Source organism: Corapipo altera, unplaced genomic scaffold (genome assembly GCF_003945725.1).
Source record: "Corapipo altera isolate COAL_440 unplaced genomic scaffold, ASM394572v1 55, whole genome shotgun sequence".
NCBI classification, from domain to species: Eukaryota; Metazoa; Chordata; class Aves; order Passeriformes; family Pipridae; genus Corapipo; species Corapipo altera.
The window spans coordinates 327,377-347,359 of NW_020884882.1; the positions used below are offsets into that span (position 1 = coordinate 327,377).

A 19,983-nucleotide genomic window follows, 5' to 3' on the forward strand; every position below is an offset into this window, starting at 1 on the left:
ACAGCTACTGTTAAGCAGCCATTTAGGATCTGTGAAGAAAAACGTTCCTCATTTTGAAGAGACTGACCCTGCAGCAGATCCAGACACTCTATCCAAAGAGCACATTGTGAACAACGACGTGTTCCATGCAAAGGGAAGGGAGAGCAAAGTCAGCTGGTAAGGAGCAGAAACTGGCTCCAGTACTCAGGAAGCAGCACAAATGTTTTGTTTCCTAGGAATTAGGACATCTAGATTTAAACCTATCAAGTCTAAGAGCTATGCATCAAAGCCAAACACAAAGTTGCTACAAGGATCCATCACAATCAAGCTAATCTCACCCTTACGGCCTCTGAAAACCAGTGCTTGATTCGGTTCACTTCAAGCTCACTGTAAAGCAGCTTTAGAATTCCTGTGATACACTGTGGGCTGTGACACCACTCTGATCCATCTCCTCCTAAGATCTATACATTGGCCCTTTTTCTGAGCTGAGAATTAATTATATGGAAATGAACAGTGCCAGATAAGGGGATTCCAAGCAATTGGCTCTCTTAACTGAGGACTACAGGATCTCTGCCTTCAAGAAATCGGTGGCAATGCCCATTCGGTACAACTGGTGCTGTTAGAGAACAACCTTAAGACCCAAACAAGCAAACACTGGTACCACACCCATCCTCTTGCTTGTGGCCAGAAACAAACATCTGCTCAGCCATGGTGTGGGTTCTACCTCTGCCTCTTGCCACGACCAGACCACATCAGAGCAGCACCCTGACCTGAGGACAGCAGGTGATACACAAATAGCAGCTCTGAACAAAAGGGATTGCCTGGCATAAGCTCCACCTACCCCTCCATGGAAGGCAAGGCACTAACAGCTTGATGGCCTCAGGAGAGCTGGAATTTCAGTACCCAAGAGGACTTTAATCTCACATATGCAGGCAGAGATATACCAGGGTACTTCAGCAGCCACAACAGTGCTCGAGAGTGAATGGAGGGGCACGTGCATCAAAACTTTCTCTCTCCCTGTCTTACTGTGAAGAGAAAGCTGAACAAACATTTTGCCTCAGCTACACTTGTCCTTTTCTACACAGGGAAGCTGAAAGCACTTACATTTGGCAGGCCCCAAATGGCACCATGTGGTTTTATCGGAGAGCACAGCTTCTGTCTGAGCACTGGTAAAACACTTAAAGCCAGGAGAAGTGCAGCAATTCTTTCTTCTCTCCATTGAAGCCTAACAGGTCAGCAAAGTGCTCAGTTGATTTTATTAACAAATTCTTTAGACAGTCATATTCTACCTGAGGTTATCCAAATGTAAAACAGAACCAGGAATAGGCCACTGGCTTTGGTGCTTCCACTGAATGTTTCAATGATCTTGGTGAAACCATGCAGTCCTGGTGTACTTTAGCCAGCAGCAAAACAGCTTTTCAGAAAGGTACAGTTTATTTGAATATCCTCTATACTGTTTTGAAAGCCTGCAGTTTGGTGACCATTTCACTTTCCATGAAAGTATTGTATTTTATTTCTACTTGGTCCTACCTGAAAATTAAGCTCTTGAGATTTTAAGAATTTGTGTCCTGGTCCATGAACAACTGAACTGTGTTTTAATACAGACTCCAATTAGGGCACTTCTTTCAAGTGAATGTGGTGCTGTTTGGCTGAAGATCCAAACCCTTGAGCAACTTTTCTGCAGAAACAGAAAAAGACAATCTGGGAGCCTATCAGTCCCACAGAAAGACTTAAGAGCACAGAAGCAAGATTATCCAAACAAACTCACTGCACCCTGGTAAACAAGTTTTTGTGCCAAAAGCACAAGGAGCAGTTATTATCTAGTGCTTTCTTCTGCTAACATAGTTCTGAGACGCTGATACTCAATAAAATTGGGGCTTTCTTAAGCATCTGAAAAAGGTCAGAGAAACGTAAGACAGTCAGTTGTACAATACTCCAGACTATACCAATGCTCAGGGCACTGCTTAATTTATTGTATGAGAGAAGGGAAGAGCAGATGCCCTGCTACGCTGAGTGGACATCAATTCTGGGATAAATATAGCAAGGTTTGTAGGAACAGGTAAAATCTTTTATGACCAACTGATGGCAGATGCCCTCTTCTCCCACTGCAACCCCTCCTAAGCTTTACACTGCCCAGGGAAAAATTAATTCAGCTGAAAAAGACATATCTTGGGCCCCTACTTTTCCATCTACTCCTTCTTTCTTTGGAAAATGTGCTAGTCACAATGGCAAATAAAGCACTCATCACTGTCTACCTTCTCAATACTCCCAGCAAAACAAGCTTTAATTTAAAAGTGTCATTTTATCACTGTAACTGTATCTACACTGGCAGAGCTGCACTAGGTAAGGATGTACACGCTGGTTAATGCAGCTGTCCCAAGCACTTGTAGCAGGAACGACCTTATGAGCACGTCCACAGGGAGTTAAAGCCACATAATCACATTGCAAATCCATGCCCCCTCCTTGAATTCAGTTTAATTTTCCTAAGTAGATGACCCTTAAGGGTCACAGGCAAGAAAACATGAGCTATAACTTCTCAACTTGACACTTGTGATTTTTTTTTTCCACGAGGAGGTACCTTTGTTTCGTACTTTCTTGTATACAGTACATTCTCTTGTATTGTCAACCCATTAAAAAAAACAAACTAAAAACACAAAGAAGGAAACAGAAAAAACTCACCTCTATGTTAGGGGAGAAAAAAAATGCAGTGCACAGTGCTGCAAGAAAGTAAACAATGCCATAAAAAATGCAGGAATAAAGGGCAACATTTTGGTCTTCAAGTTTTGAGTAGAAAATAGCAAAAGTTGTCATTAATATATTTCAGACAAAGACAGTGTACTAAGACTAGTAATAAGAAAGAACAAGTTAAGTAATAGGTAAGAAGAAATTAAAACTAGTAATAAGAATTAAGGAGATGGGACTAGAAGCTGTATCTGATGGGACTAGAAGCTAAGGTAGTAATTTCATCTGAAACTAGATAAAATTCTGAAGAGAATTTCATACAAGAACACCCTCAAATTCCTGGTGACATTAAAAAATCCAATATCGCAAAACAAACAGGACACACAACTCAGGGTCATGGAAGAGATTTTGATCTGGGCCTTTTGTTATCCTGTTACTCTCCTGCAGATCAGCTTAACCTGCAAGGCCCTCAATCACTCATACTGGAAATCTTAAAGCTGTTAAAATACTGTGGGCTTGTTTCGTGGCTTGCAATATACTCTGGAAGGTAAAGAACAAAGAATTAACAAGAGGCCCAGGTCCTCGTGTGGAAATGAAAGGCAATCTGAACCTGAGGTTATCTTCTCAGGAGACACATGAATTGGTCCAGCTAGTCACAGCTTCAAGCTTGGCAAGATGTCACAACGTTTTGAAGGACAAAATCCCAAACCTGGCATTTAAAAACGTCTGCAAGATCATTTTACCTAACCAGGAGCCAGCACAACCATCCTTTGGTGCCGCCTTCTAGCAAACCTCACACTTCAAAGGATTCAAGGTGACTTTGGCTTTGCTGAAGAAAAACCCAAGGAGAAGGGAGCTCATAGATGCCAAAGAAGCAGTCCATGAACACAGTTTACCCTACTTATTTCTCAAGGACCTTCCAAAGCAGCCCTTAATATATCAAATCATAACCTCTCTCCCTATATGCTGACACTGGGCAGCAGGCACCTTGAAATGCTCTACCACAGCCAGCTCTGTTCTGTGGGTTTGAAGCAAGAAACTCCTCCTTCTCCAATGAAGTGAAGGATCAGACAAACAAACCCTATATTTAACTTCCTGTTCACTGAGGCAGCTGCAAACAAGTCCCTGTAAACACTCTGCAGGTCACAAATTCCCAATATCTTATCTAATTGTTAAGCTGCTGAAGCAGATCTCAAAGCTCTTTCCAACAGGCTTTCTTGAGTGCCACTTACAACAACTGAGGCCACTGGTTATGTAACAGAGCTGTAAAGCCAAAGCCAAAAGGCAAAAATTTGTTAACCTGATCTATTGTCAAATGGATTTACATCTAACTATTAAGTGTTAGAAGCTACACACATATAAGAAGTAAACATTTCCTGCCCCATATGCTAAAAAGGCACAGCACACACATTCTGAAAGTCACACAGACTATGGCAAGTTTGTTTTTAATCACAGGTCTCCGTCAAGTGTATAAAAGCTGCCCTGGGTTTTCACACTTTCAATTCTTCTAAAGATGCTGGAAGGCCACGTTGCAGGTTGGTTTTGGTTTGGTTTTTTTTCAACAAAACAGTCTGCTAAATCACGTGTATTCTCACAGCCACAATATGTCATGGGCCACCTATAGCTAGGGAAAACAAATTTCCCTTTAATTTTCTCCTCCAGATCAATACAGTGTGATAACAGGTGCCAGAAGCGTGTCCTCTCAGGCTGAAAGAAACAAAATAACAAGCAGTATGGGTAGGAAATAACACACAGTTCTCTTCTCCCATAATCATAAGAAAACTGCAAATGACAGGAAACCTGAAACAGAAAGTGCTCTGCACTCATGCAAGAGTCGAGCTGCCAAGCTCGCTATCCAGGGACACTGACCTTTATCAGAATTCTTAAAAGGTTTTCAAATTTCTTCTGGTTGTCATGTCACAATAGGATGAACTCCAAAACCACAAATCCTGGAAACACTTCACAATCTAACTTGTAATCCTTAAATGCCAGGTTTTAGGAAGATATTTTAACTGGAGTGAATAGAGAGCTTGGTTTACATTTGGCTGGTGAATGATATGATACCCTTAACTATTTTAACAAAGAATATTTGAGTCGAGCTGCACTTACAAAGCAGAATTTTAGGAGGACTGGTTTTTGTTATCAGGCAAACCAAACTGTCAATAGGTTCCCTGTATTCTCAGCTGCTGAAATACACTGGAAGTGTCAACACTAAAAATGATACATGATGAACGAACAGGCCACAGGAACAGAAATATCTGATCTTATTCAACTAAAGCTAAGAATAATTAAGGGGAAAACAGAACCCCCCAGGTGCTGTTAGTACAGGGAAAAAAAATACCACTGTGCAGAGCCCCTGAAGAAAACTGAAAACTATTCATACTTCTGCATGGTGCACAACAGTTGATACTTCTTCAGACTGACTAAAACAGAGGTTTTTCCTCTATAAAAATTAAAGATGCAAAAAGCATGTCTGATAATGCTTATTGGTTCAGACTTAGCTTACTGTCAGATTGTAATAAGTGTATTCAGGTCAACACTTGTGGTAAGAACTGTGAAGTATTAAGACCTCGATTACATAAAGAAGATTTATGTCCAATGCCACTTGTACAGCATAAGAAAACACACAATATTTGGTTCAAATGGAATATAAAGCAAACCATTCCAATATTTGCAGAAGTAAGGGGATCTATAATAATTTTGTATAGTGTCACATTAAATCTAAGTAAGACCCACATCTTAAAGATTAACATAATGCAGGTTTTATGATGGGAAGCGTGGGGGTGTTTAAGAAACTATCTAAAAAACCTGCACATGTAGTGCTTCAACACAAACTGAGCTTCAGAGTGCTTTAACAATTCTTTTGGGACAGACTCAAAAGACTGAAGTTCTTTTTATTCCGTACGTTTGTTGGATGAGAATCAATGCCCATGAATCCAACAGGCAGATCTTCCTCAGATCTGCCACACAGCACACAGATCAGAGTTTGGAAAAGAGAAATATACCTTCCACCAGGCAGCAAGTGGTGTGAGCTCCTTCTAAAGCTCCAAGCCTTCACCAGTTTTATTCACAACCCACAGCAGCACTCAAAACAACGCAAGAGCACCACACCTCATCTTCTGCAATAGCTCCAGCAATTTCATGGAAGTTACTCTCTGGTTTGATTGAGTCACTGAGTAAGACACAGGACTACGTAGCCCCCAGGCTTCTCTCCCAAATCCTTCTTGCTCTAAATAACTCACTGACATCTGCACTCACTGGGGCACTGATTTTGGTGTTCAAAGCTGCTTATCGCCTATAGTTAGCTGTAATGAGATCATGACTGCCTCCCCACACGTGCTTAAGCTGCTTAGACAGCACTGTCAAAGGACACAGAACAAACAGCCAGCCCTATCTTCTTGTGCCCTTTCTAAGATTTCTAAACTCGCTTTCGGAAATGCTTGACGATACTTTGATACCAACAGCAAACAACGTTAATTGAAATTAAAGATCACGTGATATTTTGCATTAACCCACTCTAGAAGTTTAAAAAATGGGGAAAATGCAGGTCAGAATATGAAGAAAAGAAAGAAATGTCAGAGCAGAATATATGAGCTATACAGTAAGTAGCCCACCTTTAGATCAGTATTTAAACCAGCTGTGACAAAGACACGGGAGCATCCCCTGAAGAGAGGGCACCACGTCTCCTCTCCCTACCCCAGGAAGGTAGTTGTGGAGCTCAGCATCTTTGATCATTACCTGTTGCACTTTAAACCAACAAAGACCATCTGTGTGACACAGCTACTATTTAAACATGCCATGCCTCGATAAAACGATGTCATTTGAGTCTGCCTCAGTCATGCTTAAACCATAGCTACTACTATTGAGTCTTATCTCTGTTGACAAAGAACTGGGAGAAAACAGATATGCTAGACTTTCTTCCATATTTAGGACAGCACAAAGTAACCTCTTTGAGCCTGGAAGACTATCAAGTCAGCCTTACCAACTTTCAGCAAACCAACCTTAGGATAGAAAGGAAAAATAAAAACCAGACAATGATTAAGAGTTCTTAAATCATAATACGGTGATTCAAGTGCAAATGAGCCCCCTAAATGGCCAGAATTACTAGAGCATGAGTGAGCTTCGAAATCTTGGAAGTTTAATTCTTATTACAAAGAACTGACACTGATTTGGTGAATGATTAGGACTGAGCTTTTCACTCTGTGCTAGCACACTCACCTGGGCGTTCCTGCAGTATCCTTAATGAGAAGACCATAACTCCCACAAACCGTATTTACATACCCTTACTCAAAGGGTAAAATTACAAAGGAAGAGGTAAAAGGCAAGCAGCTTATTTCTCTTTGCATGATATTTAAGGTGGCTGCATATGTATTCTGAGCAAAACAGAAAAACGTTACCTTAGAGATGTCACCCAAGCTCTTTCGGCTGAGCAGTCACTGGAATATGGACCCGATCTCTCACAATCAAGAGGGAGCAGGACCCCAGAAGCAAGTCAGCCTGCAAGATGTTGTATGGAAATGAGTTAGCAAGTGCTAAATTAGCTTTTATATAGATCTTTACTTGCTCATCAGTTCAGAACTTTCCAGAGCATGTTTTCCCTCAAGTCTGGGACCAGAATTCACAGCGAGTTCATTTCAGGATCCAAATGTTCTCACTCACTGCTCTGGGCTCTGACAGATGTTCTCCACCAAATGTGTCACTGAGGGGCTGAGGGGACACACTGTCCCCAGCTGCCTCAGCCACCCTCAGCTGAAGATCACCAACCACGGGTGGAGCAGAGCCGGATGCACAACTGTTCCTCACCAGGCCTGGTTCACAAGGCACGGATGGTATTAAGGAAGAAAGGCTGAAGCACAGTGTATTAAACCAGGGCAGCTGAACGGGCCCTGCTTAGGCCCCAGTACAAGGGAGGTAGTGTCTGGTAAAGCAGCAGGACAGCTGGTGAAGGAGATAACCTTTCTAACTACAAAAGCTAAATCAGAGACAGCTTATCTATCAGAGCTCTCAAACACGTGTAGTGACATCCTACCAGGGCAGGCACATTCATCTCATAACCTCTTTCACTGCTTTTATCAGATTTGGTTGACACAGATCTTCTAGTAATACAATTACAGCAGCTATGCCTGTGTTGTTTTTTAACAGAAACAACTGCACCCATTATAACTACCGTGGACAGCTTTATACAGATGGAGGCACTCTCTAACAGCAAAGCTTACTCCTTTACTCCCAGAGAAGGGGATCAGACATTGTGAATGACACTGACCACATACTGATGGGGTTATGCAAAATAAAAGCTTAAAGAGGCTTGTCTTTTATACACAGTTAATGCCACTCAAAATGCACACAGATGAGCCTACAGAAATAAATCATGGCAAATTACCTGCACCTCAGTACCATCTGCACTAATACATAGGAAGCACAAGCACCCAACACACCGATTAAGAGAACTGCATCTATTAGGAAGTACATCCACCCGAACAGCACACTGGGAAAGCCAAAAATAACAGCTGCTGCCACATCAGAATGGCACAACACTGCGCACAGGCGATGCCTGCAAAACAGAAACCAAGCAGCCACGCACAAACACTTCCTCTTCCTCCCCCACCACCCCTACGACAGCAGCAACAAACCTGATATTAAACACTGGCCAGCATCCTGCTCTGCATTCCTGTCACATCAGGAATAGGAAAGAGGGAGACTTCTAGCTGCTCCTCCATATAGCTGAAGGGTTCCTTCACTTTATAGCACGTCATACAAATACTTGACATGATTCTTGCAGAGGTTTCTGCCGCATTTTCTTTTCTTTCGCTCCTTTTCTCCAGCTCACCCACTTCAGAGCTCGCTAGGGACCCTTTGTACTTACTAGGCTTGGTTTTGATACACTCCTTCCCAAAGACTGGTAAGTCAGAAATAAAAGCAGTTGTTCCTAGGCAAGTCACATATAAGCAAGGAAGCACAGAGCCACGGCTTGACTGGGCTGCCACACACAAAGTCTGCAAGTCAGGTCCAAATCTAAACCCTGTCCAGCACCAAGACTGACAGTGTGACACTGTCAAATGCAAGAGTAAACAAATCAGGCTGCAGCATTCTGTCAATACCGAGTTCTGAGACTATAAATCCCAGCATCAACAGTCAGTGCTCACATCTCCAACACATTACAAGCCAATTCCCAATGGGCAGACTGGAGGAATTCACTGACAGCAAGTGAAGTGAACTGCAGTAAGCAAGGCCTCTGTCGGACTTTCCATGGCTTCAGTATGTGTATTTCAATCACAGATGGAAGAACTCTACCTCTGGAGCATGGGCTGTAGATATCCAACTTCAAACTTAGCACCTGCATTTCTTATCCCAATGGAAAGCACAGTCAGTGCCACTCTGTACCTATCGCACCGGCCAGAACTCACCAGATTCACAACAACCTTCAGACACTGGGAAATCAGCTAAAAACTGAAATCTGGAAACCTTTTTACAATTATCTGGTGATCCACTGAACCAAAGACACTGTGTCCTGTAAGCAGATGGTCAACAAATAGCTCCAAGCTTGTACTGGGCTCCTCATCTCTCACTAGTCAAGCTCAACAAGGTCACATTTCAGAGTGTGATAATTTTACCCAAATGAATGAGCTCCATATGTGCAGGAGAGAAGGAAAGAAACAAACCAGGCAGCTCGGGTGGGATGAGGAGAGCACAGAACTGCATGATTAAAAAGAAATCATACTGCTTGTTTAGAAGGCTGAGGGCACAAGCACTACTCCAGCCTGGGCACTTTTTGACCTCTGAGTGCTTGTTACTATAACCTTGACTTCTCACCATGTGCAGTGCAAGACAGAATAACTTCCAAGTCAGTTGACTTGCACAATCTGTCATGAGAGGGGATCCCAAAGCAAATCTAATTTTGTTTTCTACAATATTTTTATAGGAAGGACATGCCCAGTACTGTCAACCTGATGATGAGGCATACAATGATACTATTCACAAAAGTAGGAAATAAGCATGGGCACTATTATTTCATAAATTTTTAAATATATGTAAATATGCACTTTGAAGCTATATGTAACAAAATACATACAGAAAAATACACTGCTGCACTGTTACACACTCATAATGTTGGTTTCTCTGGACAAGGATAGGACTCCATTTCAGCACCAGCCCCACGTTCCCACCATTTCCCTTGCACCAGTAAAATCATTTAAGCACCCACACCAAGCTGTGGAGAAAAAAACTGCCAGTTTGTCTCCAGCTTGATCAACTTTTAAGGAGGGAACTCAGATTCCCACCTTTACAAGCACCCAGCAGCAAGTCAAGAACCTCCTGTGGGCTGAAGTGCCTGTGAAGCCACATACTGAATGTGAAACTGGTGACTGGAAGCAGATCATAAAAACTGTTCCCCCTCCTCATCTCAACACATAATCGTGCTCACTTGCTCTTTTTCTATGCAAGAAACAAACAAAACTGCCACAAGGTGCCTAATGAATAACCAGAGTCCAGAAGAGGGTCCTACCAGCACATCCTACCCTTTCCACCCCTGTGGTCAGCAGAGATTCCTCTGGTAATGACCTTGTGCACATCAACGTCCCCCTCAAGGAGCCAAGGACCACTTCTCCTGCTCTCCCAAAAGTCCTTATCAGACAGGAAACATAGGCAATGCCATGAAAAGGACACTTCAGATCCACCTAACGGGCTCTAACCAGGATGGCTGTTCACCCATGCACCCGGAAATGGTGGTGATGAAAAAGCTGGGAAGGGTAAGAAACACCCTCTAAGAAAGAGAAAGAAAAATTTGCATTAGGATGATTTGAAACATTGACAAAGCAAGTCTGATGCACCTGAAAGAACAACCCAATGTTATCTTGCTTTACAGAGCTCACATGTTCATCTTTTCACAACCTACCACTTTCCTTCCAGCTCCAAAACAAAGCACTTACCTTTGATCAGTGCTAAACTAACCCAGCCACAGAAAAATACTTCTCAATCTCTGCAACAAGAAACTGTTACACAGGATTAGGATGTCCCTAATAGGCCTATTTAGGGGTACAGCGACACCTAATAACTGATATACCTAATTCTAAAACACTTTGAAGCTCTTGATAGGATTTCTGTAAAAATGAAATCAAAGTCTTAGTTCAGTGACATATAACAAGAAAAATATCTAAGAAAATCTCCATCAAAAATCTGACCATACACACATGTCCCTATATCAGCTGCAGGTGACAGTTCACTACAATGAGACCTTCACAAGGCATTACAACATATTATGTTGTGAGACAAGCTACCAACTAAGTTTACACAGACCTACTGATCACAGAAATATTTAATTAAGAACGAACAGAGACCCAAGCCCACACTGTTCCAGCACCATTCAGCGCTTCATTAGCAAAGGCCAACCGTGGAATCCAGCTTTGGAAGCTCTGAACACCAAGTTAAGCCAGGTGAACCTGAAGGGAGGAAAAGCAGATGGAGCAGAGACACAGCAAGACAGGCTGAAACGAGAAAGGCAGCACATACCAAAACACATCATTGAGAGGAAAAACGGAGGCTGATTCCGAGCCCTAAAATGGAGGGGGATGGAGACTGGGACCAGTTCAAATTCTGAGCAGCTCGAAAACGAACAGGAGTCAGTCCCACCTACCAACCCCTACTTGGAAACCCCAGGGAAGGCTGGTTAGGGTCCGGCTCTGCAGACCCACGAACAGACCTGCGCTCCGGGTGTCCCCTGGGTGGCACCCAGCGCTCCCGGGCCCCCCACCCTGCCGTGCCGGGGGGCAGCGCGGACGGGCCCCCGGCCCCACTGGCCTCCTCACCATGTTGGTTTCATGTTATCGCCGCGGTCCCCGAGCTCCTTCCTGCGCGCAGTTCCTGCGTAAGGGAAGGAAGGGCACAAAAGGAGGGAAGGCTCGCTCTGCCCGCCGGGCACTGCCCTGCCCCGGCCCCCCGCCCCGGCCGTGCCTCACTCGGGCGCTGCTGGATCTCACCCCACACACACGGGCTCCCCCCGCACCCACCTCAGGGGGCCGCTCGTGCATCCCCCGCACCCCCGGGGCGTCTCGGTGCCCTCCTCACCCCGGCTCCTCATGGAGCTGTGCTTCCCCCTTCCCCTCTCCCTTCTCCCCTCACGGGGCCGCGCCCGGTTCTCGCTCCCTCTCCTCACGGCAGCGCGCCCGACTCACCCCCCCCACCCCGCCTCTCAGCTTGCCCTGTACACACCCACCGCAGCTCACCGGGGCCGGCGCTGCCCGCCCGGCCGGGATTCCGGGACAGCGGGACGCGGAGCCCCAGCGCCGCCGCTCCCCGCCGCTCGAATCAACAACAAGATGGCGGCGCTCGGGAGGGCGGGGCCCGGCGCTGGCCGTCATAGCAACCGCGCCGTCCAAGGCCCGCCCCGCCACCCCTCGCGCCAATCCGAACCCGAGCCCCGCCCCGCGGGAGCTTAGCGACATCGCTGATAGGTCGAGTTCGCCGTCGCTCAAGCGCAGGGCGGCCCCGCCCCGTTCCGAGCGCGGACGGCGGCGCACGTTAGGCACACGTGACGCCCGCCAGCGCCCCGCCCCGCCGCGAGCCGCGCCGTCTCATTGGCTGCCCGCGGGGAGGGGGGGGCGCTCGGCCAATGGGCGCGACCTGCGCGCACGGGGGGGCGGGGCCGGGCTGGGCGCGCCCCGCGGCTCCGAGACCCCCGGCAGAGACCCCCGGGTGAGACCCCGAGTGCCCGGGCGCTGTGGCTCCGAGCTCCCCGCTCTGAGCCCCGAACCCCTCCGCCAGAGACCCCCCCCGCTCCGCACCCCCCGCTCTGAGCCCCGAGCTCCCCACCCTGAGCCCCCCCCGGCTGCCACTCCGAGCCGGGTCTCACCAGTAGGGCACGCACCTCTCCGCTACAATAAAGGATTTAATTCCCCAGCGGTCATCGATCCCCCGTAGTCTCAGGGCGAGGGGGCACCCCCGGCGGAGTCACACAGGTGACCCTTCTCACTGTGAAATTTCACGGCTGGTCTCTGCCCCCTCTCCCTCCCTTTAGTCACCTACTTCCCAAATTAGTCTCCCCTCTTATCCCGCCAGCGCTTAATTTCCCCGGGGAGCTACCAGGGAGGTGTCCCGTAGCGCCCTCCTTTGAAATTCAAATAGCCAGGTTCCCACCTCTCCCGCTGACTGGCGCCTTCAAAGCTTCCCGCCGCTCCCAGCTCCTGCAGCGTCCCTCTCACCTGCGCCCACGCTAATTCACTTTTCCTTCTAATTATCAACCCGTCCCCTCTGCCGACCGGCTGCTCGTCCAACCCGCTTGCGCCCCTGAGCCCTGGAGCAAAGAAGAGCTTGAGGGGGACACTGGGCAAAAGTTTCTCACAATTACCCGTGACTGAGTCTTCTTGCCCCAGATCACTTCTCTGCGGGAGACTGCCCCGGCCGGGTCACATCCACAGGCTACAGAGATGCTGCTGTGACCAGAGGAGACCCTGCCAAAGACCTCAGCACATCTTTCACAGTGCCAACTCCACTGCCATGACTGCTATCCTTGTCTGAGTCATGCCACCCACATCCCTGACTGGAGATGGCAGTAATGACCCCCCACAGTAGGACAGCCACCAGTGGGACTGCCTGGCCACAGCACTCCCTATGGCAATCACGGCAGTGCCTGCAATCTCTGACATCATTTATTAGGTCTGCACTGTCTGAGGTGGCTCAGGGTCTGTCTGCACCCCATGGGGAGTTGGTTCAGCCACAAAGGATGGGTCTCCTCCTTGAGGGCCCCATCAGGTGTCTGCCAGTGCCCAGTGCTGTGCCTGGCACGGCCCACATGGAACTGTGGGTTGCAGGGAACCTCTCATCCAGACAAGCCCCTCAGATCCAGCGCCGTGCCCCAGTCACACTGTTGAAGAGATAGTCCCTGCCCGTGCCTGAGAGGGAGGCAGCATTCAGCCACTGCCCCGGGGGTCTGGTGCTCATGTCTCTTGTCTCCAGCCCCCTCTGCCCTGGGGGACACAGCCCAAGGCTGTGGGGCCATGGGACAGGGCACTCACGTGGGTCCTGAGCACGGCCATCAAACTGCCCCTGTGTGGAGGAGAGACAGGAGAGGGTGCTGAGGGTTCCAGGGCTCCTCCTGCCTCCTGGGCAGGGCACCCACCCTCACTGCCATGGCACACGCTTACCTGGCTGCTGGCATGTGGGTGTCCCTGTTCCTCCTTGCCCCCGCTCTTCTCCACCACATCCCAGGAGCTGCAAGAGGGAAGAGGGCAAGAGGAGGGCACACTGTCAGTGGTGGGCCCCCAGCCTTGACCCCGAGGGATGCTGTCAGGAGCGGGTTGCCAGACAGGCTTTGCCCTGCCAGCTGCACCCTGTCGAGCCCATTGTCCACCTACCTGATTGTCCCCTTACCCAGTCCATGTGCCCCCGGGCACAGAAGGGGATTGTGGCAGGGCTGTGCTCCCCCAAGCACCTTTCAGCAGTGCCTGAAGGTGCTGATCTGGTCTGCCACCTCATCCGCTTGTTTCTCCACGTTTGAGCTCAGAGGACACTGTGCTGGGGGAGCTGCAGCCCCAGAGCCCCCCTGGCACCAGTGCCACCCATAGGGGCTGAGCCCGAGTCTTCTCCCTTTCATGGTCACTACAGCCCCAGTGCCACCAATCACTGTGTCCCCAATCTCACCCATGAACATGGATCCAGCCATGCATCCCCTCAGGGTGGTTATGCCACTGGAGGTGGCTATTATCCTGCCCATGCACGTGTATGTCTGCTCCTTGCCGTGCAGACACCCTGTGCAGGCTGTGCAGCTCTAGTGTCTCCTTGGTCTCTCTCCTCTGCTGCCTGTCACCCTCACTGATCCTCAGGAGGAGTGTGCAGCCTGCTCACCTCCTCCTTGGAGCTTTCCCTGCCAAGTGGGGCTCACACCTGCCAAATGGGGGCTCCCCTAGTGAGCTGCACTGACCTCAGCCCTGGTGCTGGGACCCAGCCCTGCAGTGGGCAGCAGCACCAGCACTGTGCCATCCCACGCTGTCCACTGCAGAGTTTGTGCCCCAGCCTGGCTACCAACATCACTGTCCGCTGACCAAATCACTATATTTGCTCCTATGGCTCCCATCAGGGCTGAACCCTCACTCTGAGCAGAGCAACTGAGAACTACAGCCAAGTGTGGGGTGTGTTAAACACCCCTCACGTGCTGCGTTTCCCTGGCTACCTGCAAAGACACTATGACTACCAATATAACTGCCCTGGCTGCGCAGTACTCACCTCTTGCCCAGGAACAGCTTGCCAGGGCCCCGGCTCCTGTGGGAGGAGCAGAGGGCAGACATGAGCCCCTGGTCTTGCTCCCTGTGCCGTGCTGTGCTGTGGGCTGGGGCTCACCTGCACAGCAGGCTCCGGGCCGTGCAGCCCAGGGTGGCCAGCAGTAGAGTGCCAGAGATGGTCAGCACGGCCACGAACCAGGCTGGCGGGTGCCACACCACCTCCGTCCGCGTGACAACCAGCGGCTCCTTCTGCAGTGTCTGCAGAGGTGGTGGAGTGAGTGGGTATGGGAGGGCTGGGGGGTTCAGTAGACCCTGGGGCACCGCCTGGCCAGTGGGCTCTCCTCACCGTGTGCTGGGTGGTGGTGCTGGGTGGCACTGGAGTGCTCCAGGGGGTGACGTGCACCACCAGTGCCACCACGGTGCTGCGGCGGCGGGCACCAGAGCCACCCCAAACCTCCACCAGTAATACAAAGGTGCGGGGCTCGACTTGGTCACTGGGGAGGTAGATGATGGTATTCCCCTCCAGCTGAAAGCGCCCATCCTCATTGCCTGGATGAGAGGATCTGCTCAGTGCCGTGCCGTGGTGAGGGTTGGTTTGTGCTGTGGTTTGGTTGCTCCTCACCTCCAACAATGGTGTATGTCAGCGTGTCACCGTTGGGGCTGCCATGGCACGCCAGGCGGGTGACAGGCTGCCGGCTGCCTGGAGACCCAGCCGTGATCTGCAGCTCCTGCACCTCAGGGGTGCACACTGGCACCTGGTTTGGCACAGCCTGCCAGGAGCAGGGAGTGGTGGTGTGGCACCCACAGTACTCACAACCCCTGCAGTTCACCCAAGGGACTGCACTCGCACCTGCAGGCGCACGGACACATCGCACAGGCGGCTGTGCCGCTTTGCCGGGTCCAGGTCGTTGTGGGTGTCTGTCAGCCGCACCACCAGCCTGTAGCTCTTCTGCTGCTGGGAGTCCAGGGGTCCCACCACGCGGATCTCACCTGTGGGGTGGTGTGAGCTGCGGGACACTGGTGGGTGCTACGGGGTGTGGTGGGTGCTGGGGAGGGGGCCAGGTGCTCACCAGTGCGGCTGTCGATGGAGAAGGGCTGTGCCGGGCCGGATTCCCCCTCCAGGCTGTACTCAAGGCTGTCCGGTGGGTAGTCGCGGTCAGTGCCAGCCACACGCCCCACAACACTGCCGAAAGCTGCTGTCTCTGGCACGGTGAAGGTGGCACTGTTGGGGCATGCCGGTCTGAATTCATTCACAGGTGTCACCGTCACAAGCACAGGCACACGGGCTGTGTGGCACACGGCAGCTCAGCCACGGTGGCCACTCCACAGCCCACACTGAGCTGGGTGACATGCACAGTGGCACCAGCCCTGGGGTGGGCACCTCTGGGGCAGCAGGGGAGGAACGTTTCCTTTGTGATCTCCTGGTTTTCGGATCAGGAAAGGGCTTTTCCCTCCTCCCCCATTGCGACCCCTGGGCACACCCCAGGGACGCGGGCACTCACTGCTCCGTGGGGGCTGCTCTCCTGCTGTCACCACGATGGTGGCTGTGAACTGAAAGCCCATAGTGGCCACAGCCTCTGAGTCATAGTCCAGGGTGGTGTTGACCTGCCAAGCCAGGATGGGGAGGGTCAGGCAGAGCCAAGATGCTCTGCAAAGCCAGGGTGTCCTGCAAAGCCAGGGTGTCCCACAAACTGCAATGCCAGGGGAACAGGAGGGAGCAAGCAGGAAGAATAGGCAGGCCTCGGGGAGCAGGGAGCCCTGAGGAGCCCTGACCCAGGACCTGGCATGACAGCACACGTCACAGGGTCCCCCCTGTCCCACCAGGCTCCCTGGGGTCTGGGCTTGCCATCTGCCTGGGCGCTGCCTGAGGTCCTGCTCACCTTCAGCTGTGGCCCCTCCATGCAGAAATGGGAGCGGGAAGCGGGGGACCCCTCGAGGGCATAATGCAGACACTCATCAGTGCCAGTAGAATCGGTGCACCTCAGTGTCACCAGGGTGCTGCCAGGGGACACTGTCTCGGGCACCTGGGACCTGCAGTGGAGCAGCCAGCAGCTCAGCTCCTGTTCCCCGTGTCCTAGGTGCAGCAGAGCATCCGATGTACCCCCACTCTCTCCCCAAACCGTACACAAAGATGGTTGGAACACATCTTGGTGCCCAGCGGTCTGTCCCCTGCACGGTGATGTTGACCATGGCAGTGTCGTGGTCAGCGGGGTGCAGAGCGTTGTAAGCCTGGATGAGGAGGTGGGCACGGGCCACCTCCAGCCTGCGGGTGCTGCGGATCTCACCTGTCACTGTGGGAGGAGGCACGGCCTTGCACTGCGCACAGGGACAGGGGCAGGATGTCCCTGGGGCCCCCACCCCCCTGCTCACCCTCGTCAATGGTGAAGAGCGTGGGTGCCACGGGAGCAAGGATGGCATAGCGGACATTCTCACCACTGGCATGGACCTGTGTGACCACCTTCCAGGGGCCAATGCCCTCTGTCACCGTCACAGACCGGTGTGGCTCGCTGCAGGCAAAGTGGGCAGTGTGGCATGTCCTGGTGCCACCAGCAACCCCCGCCCGGCCCGACCCCACTCACGGAAAGGTGACACGGGGACGGCGCGATGGCAGCACCTCCACTGTCACAGCCCCGCTGCAGTTGTGCCCGTGGCGGTCCATCACCTCAATCTCCAACTTGAACATCTGCAGGGTAGTGCCAGGGCAGCTGTGGGACAGCCCTGAGCAGCACCAGGGATGGGGAAGTGGACGGGGTGGGGATTGAGACAGGGATGGACACAGGAATGAGGACAGTAATGGGCACAGAGACAAGAATAGGGATGGGATGGGGACAAGAGACAGGGAAGAGGAGGGGTACAGGGACAAGAATAGGGCTTGAAGCAGGAACAGAGGTGGGAAGATAGGTGGAGATGGAGATGAGTTGAGCTGGAGACTGAAATGGGGACAGGAATAGGGACAGGGATGAGAACTGATACAGGACTCAAGATGCAGAAGGGGATGGGGACAGAGCTGGAGCACTCCAAGGTCCAGAGAAAGACAAGAGCCCAATGAGAGGAACAGGATGTGGAGAGCTGCAGGCAGTGCCAGGAGGGGCGAAGCCCAGGCTGCTGACACAGCCTGGGGATGCAGGTGCCAACCTGGGTGTCCTTGCTGGGGTCAAAACCACTGTCAGGCGCCAGCACCACGCCCCGGCGGGTGAGCGTGAGAGGTGTGTCGTGGTTTCGGAGCCTGAACTGCAGAGAGGAGGGTGATGGAAACCCCTGTCCCCCTCCTCCACAGCTGAGGTCCCATTGTCTCCAAGGCTACTCCCATTTGTGGGGGCTGCAGGCCCCCGGGGAACTGTCACTCACCATCAGCCCACCAAGCGGCTGCGGCAGCACCGCATACAGGGGTGTCCGGGGCGCCACATCTGCCAGCACGTGCACCACGTCACCCCCTGGGGCAGAGCACGACTGTGGGAGCTTGGTGCCAGCTGGCACCTGCAGCCCCCCCTGCCCCACGCCTCTGGTTCCTACCGGCACTGGTGAAGGGGGTGTCACAGCGCAGCACCTGTCCTGATGTCACCTGGACAAAGAGCCGCTCTTCCACCTCGTCCTCTCCGGGACAAGCGGCCCGGAGGGTCAGGGTGTACTGATTCACCCGGCGGGCATCGAGCTCCGCACCAGCACGCAGCGTCACCTGCCATGGGGACATGTCACTCAGCAGGGCACCCAGGGCTCCTGCCCCACTCCCTGTTCCCCAGTCGCACCTCTGCCTGGAACATGGTGGCAGATGTGGGGTTGGCACTGATGGCAATGGGGTTGAAGGGGTGGTCGGGCTCCATGCTGTCCAGGGTGACATTGGGGCTGCCACTCATGTTGCTGCAGGACACGGTCACCTCGGCCACGCGAGTGCCCAGCACTGTGTCCTCACTCAGGGTCACCACACGTGGCAAGTCAGGTAGGGCTGGCAGGAGACCCCAGGGACCACCAATAGCTCACCAGCTGTGCTTAGGGAGCTCTGCTCCTGCTCCCGGGCACCCATGCTGGCACAGGTCTCTCTACTGGGCACAGTGGGTCCCAGAGCACCTCGTTCTTACCTGTTGCTTTGATGAAAGTCCCTGCAAAAAGGAGAGTGTCACCCCAGGTTGCCAGACTGTGCCCTGGAGAAGCCCCAGAACTCACGGAATCATAAAATCATAGAATATGCTGTGTTGGAAGGGACACATCAGAACCACTGAGTCCAACTCCTGGTCCCACACAGGGTACCCCAAGAACCACACCATGTGCCCTCTGTGATGCTCTGAAGATGCCCCAGTGGCACCTGGATATGCATTAGTGATGCCCAGAAGATGCTCCAGTAATGCTCTGGCAATACCCTGAGGATGCCCAGGCAGTGCCCTGAGGACACCATGGCAATGCCTGAGGATGCTCCAGCAATGTTCCCTCCCTGTTTGAACCCAGCCAGGTAGCTGCCAGCCCCTCTGCCCTTCCTGAGGTCAGCCCCAGAGCCCTTTTTCCCCTCCTCTCAGTCACCCACTCAGGTTCTGCTAAAGGGTGCCTCTGACACTGTGACCCTAATGTTCTTACCTGGGGTATAGAGGTTGAGGAGGAGGAGGACGAAGGTGAGGTGTTCGTGCATGCCCATCGTTCGCTGGATGTTTGGGACAAGCTGCAGCCGGTTGCCAGGGGTGCTGGGCACCACCCCGGGCCGGCGTCACGCTGGCCATCCCCACCCGTGGGGGCCGACCCAGTCAGGGGAGGGACAGGGCACGGCCCCAGTGCCCCCTCTCCCAGCCCCTCGCCCCTCACAGCCACGGTCCGTGGGGTTTGGCTGCCACCCCACGCCGCCTCGCCACGCGGCACGTTCGGGAACCGGGAAAATTAGCTGGGAGGTAATTTTTGGCCGTGTTCGCCTTCATTTGCAAGCCAGCGCCGCTTTTCTCCGGGATCCCTATTAAACGCTATTAGCTGCCAATTAACGGGCGCTGCGGCCGGGGTCACTCTTCCCCTCCAGCCTCCAGCGCCCAGCCCGTTTCTGGCAGCCTGGTATAGGCGGGTGTCCCGCAGGGACCTCGTACCGGGGTTGCCCCGCTTCTCACCGGGACGCGGGTCCCGCCCGGCGCGGCGGTGCCCG

The 19,983-nt window shown here is 51.8% G+C and overlaps 2 protein-coding genes across 5 annotated transcripts in view; both read right to left on the reverse strand.

The window, feature by feature from the left end:
* IP6K1 (inositol hexakisphosphate kinase 1) overlaps positions 1-11,975 on the reverse strand; it is a 37,529-nt gene extending 25,554 nt beyond the window's left edge. For 2 of the 4 annotated variants that reach the window (XM_027640449.1, XM_027640446.1), the window contains exons 1-3: positions 11,880-11,975; positions 11,463-11,517; positions 7,059-7,158 (exon numbers count right to left, since the gene is read on the reverse strand). The gene's annotated coding sequence lies outside the window, so the exon portion shown is untranslated. Of the gene's footprint in view, positions 1-7,058; positions 7,159-10,994; positions 11,097-11,462; positions 11,518-11,879 lie in introns of all 4 variants that reach the window. The other 2 variants (XM_027640447.1, XM_027640448.1) reach the window with 2 other exon arrangements.
* Positions 11,976-13,295: 1,320 nt separating this feature from the next.
* Positions 13,296-19,605, reverse strand: CDHR4 (cadherin related family member 4). Its single transcript, XM_027640513.1, has 20 exons — positions 19,437-19,605; positions 18,947-18,967; positions 18,617-18,813; positions 18,384-18,546; positions 18,219-18,304; positions 18,006-18,101; positions 17,450-17,553; positions 17,241-17,377; positions 16,996-17,161; positions 16,751-16,901; positions 16,373-16,475; positions 15,941-16,156; positions 15,721-15,860; positions 15,493-15,640; positions 15,217-15,419; positions 14,989-15,128; positions 14,875-14,910; positions 13,797-13,863; positions 13,668-13,698; positions 13,296-13,544 (listed from the first exon to the last, which is right to left on the reverse strand). The coding sequence occupies exons 1-20, from the start codon at positions 19,492-19,494 to the stop codon at positions 13,489-13,491; spliced, it is 2,319 nt and encodes a 772-aa protein (XP_027496314.1). The 5' UTR covers positions 19,495-19,605; the 3' UTR covers positions 13,296-13,488.
* Between the last annotated feature and the right edge of the window lie 378 nt (positions 19,606-19,983).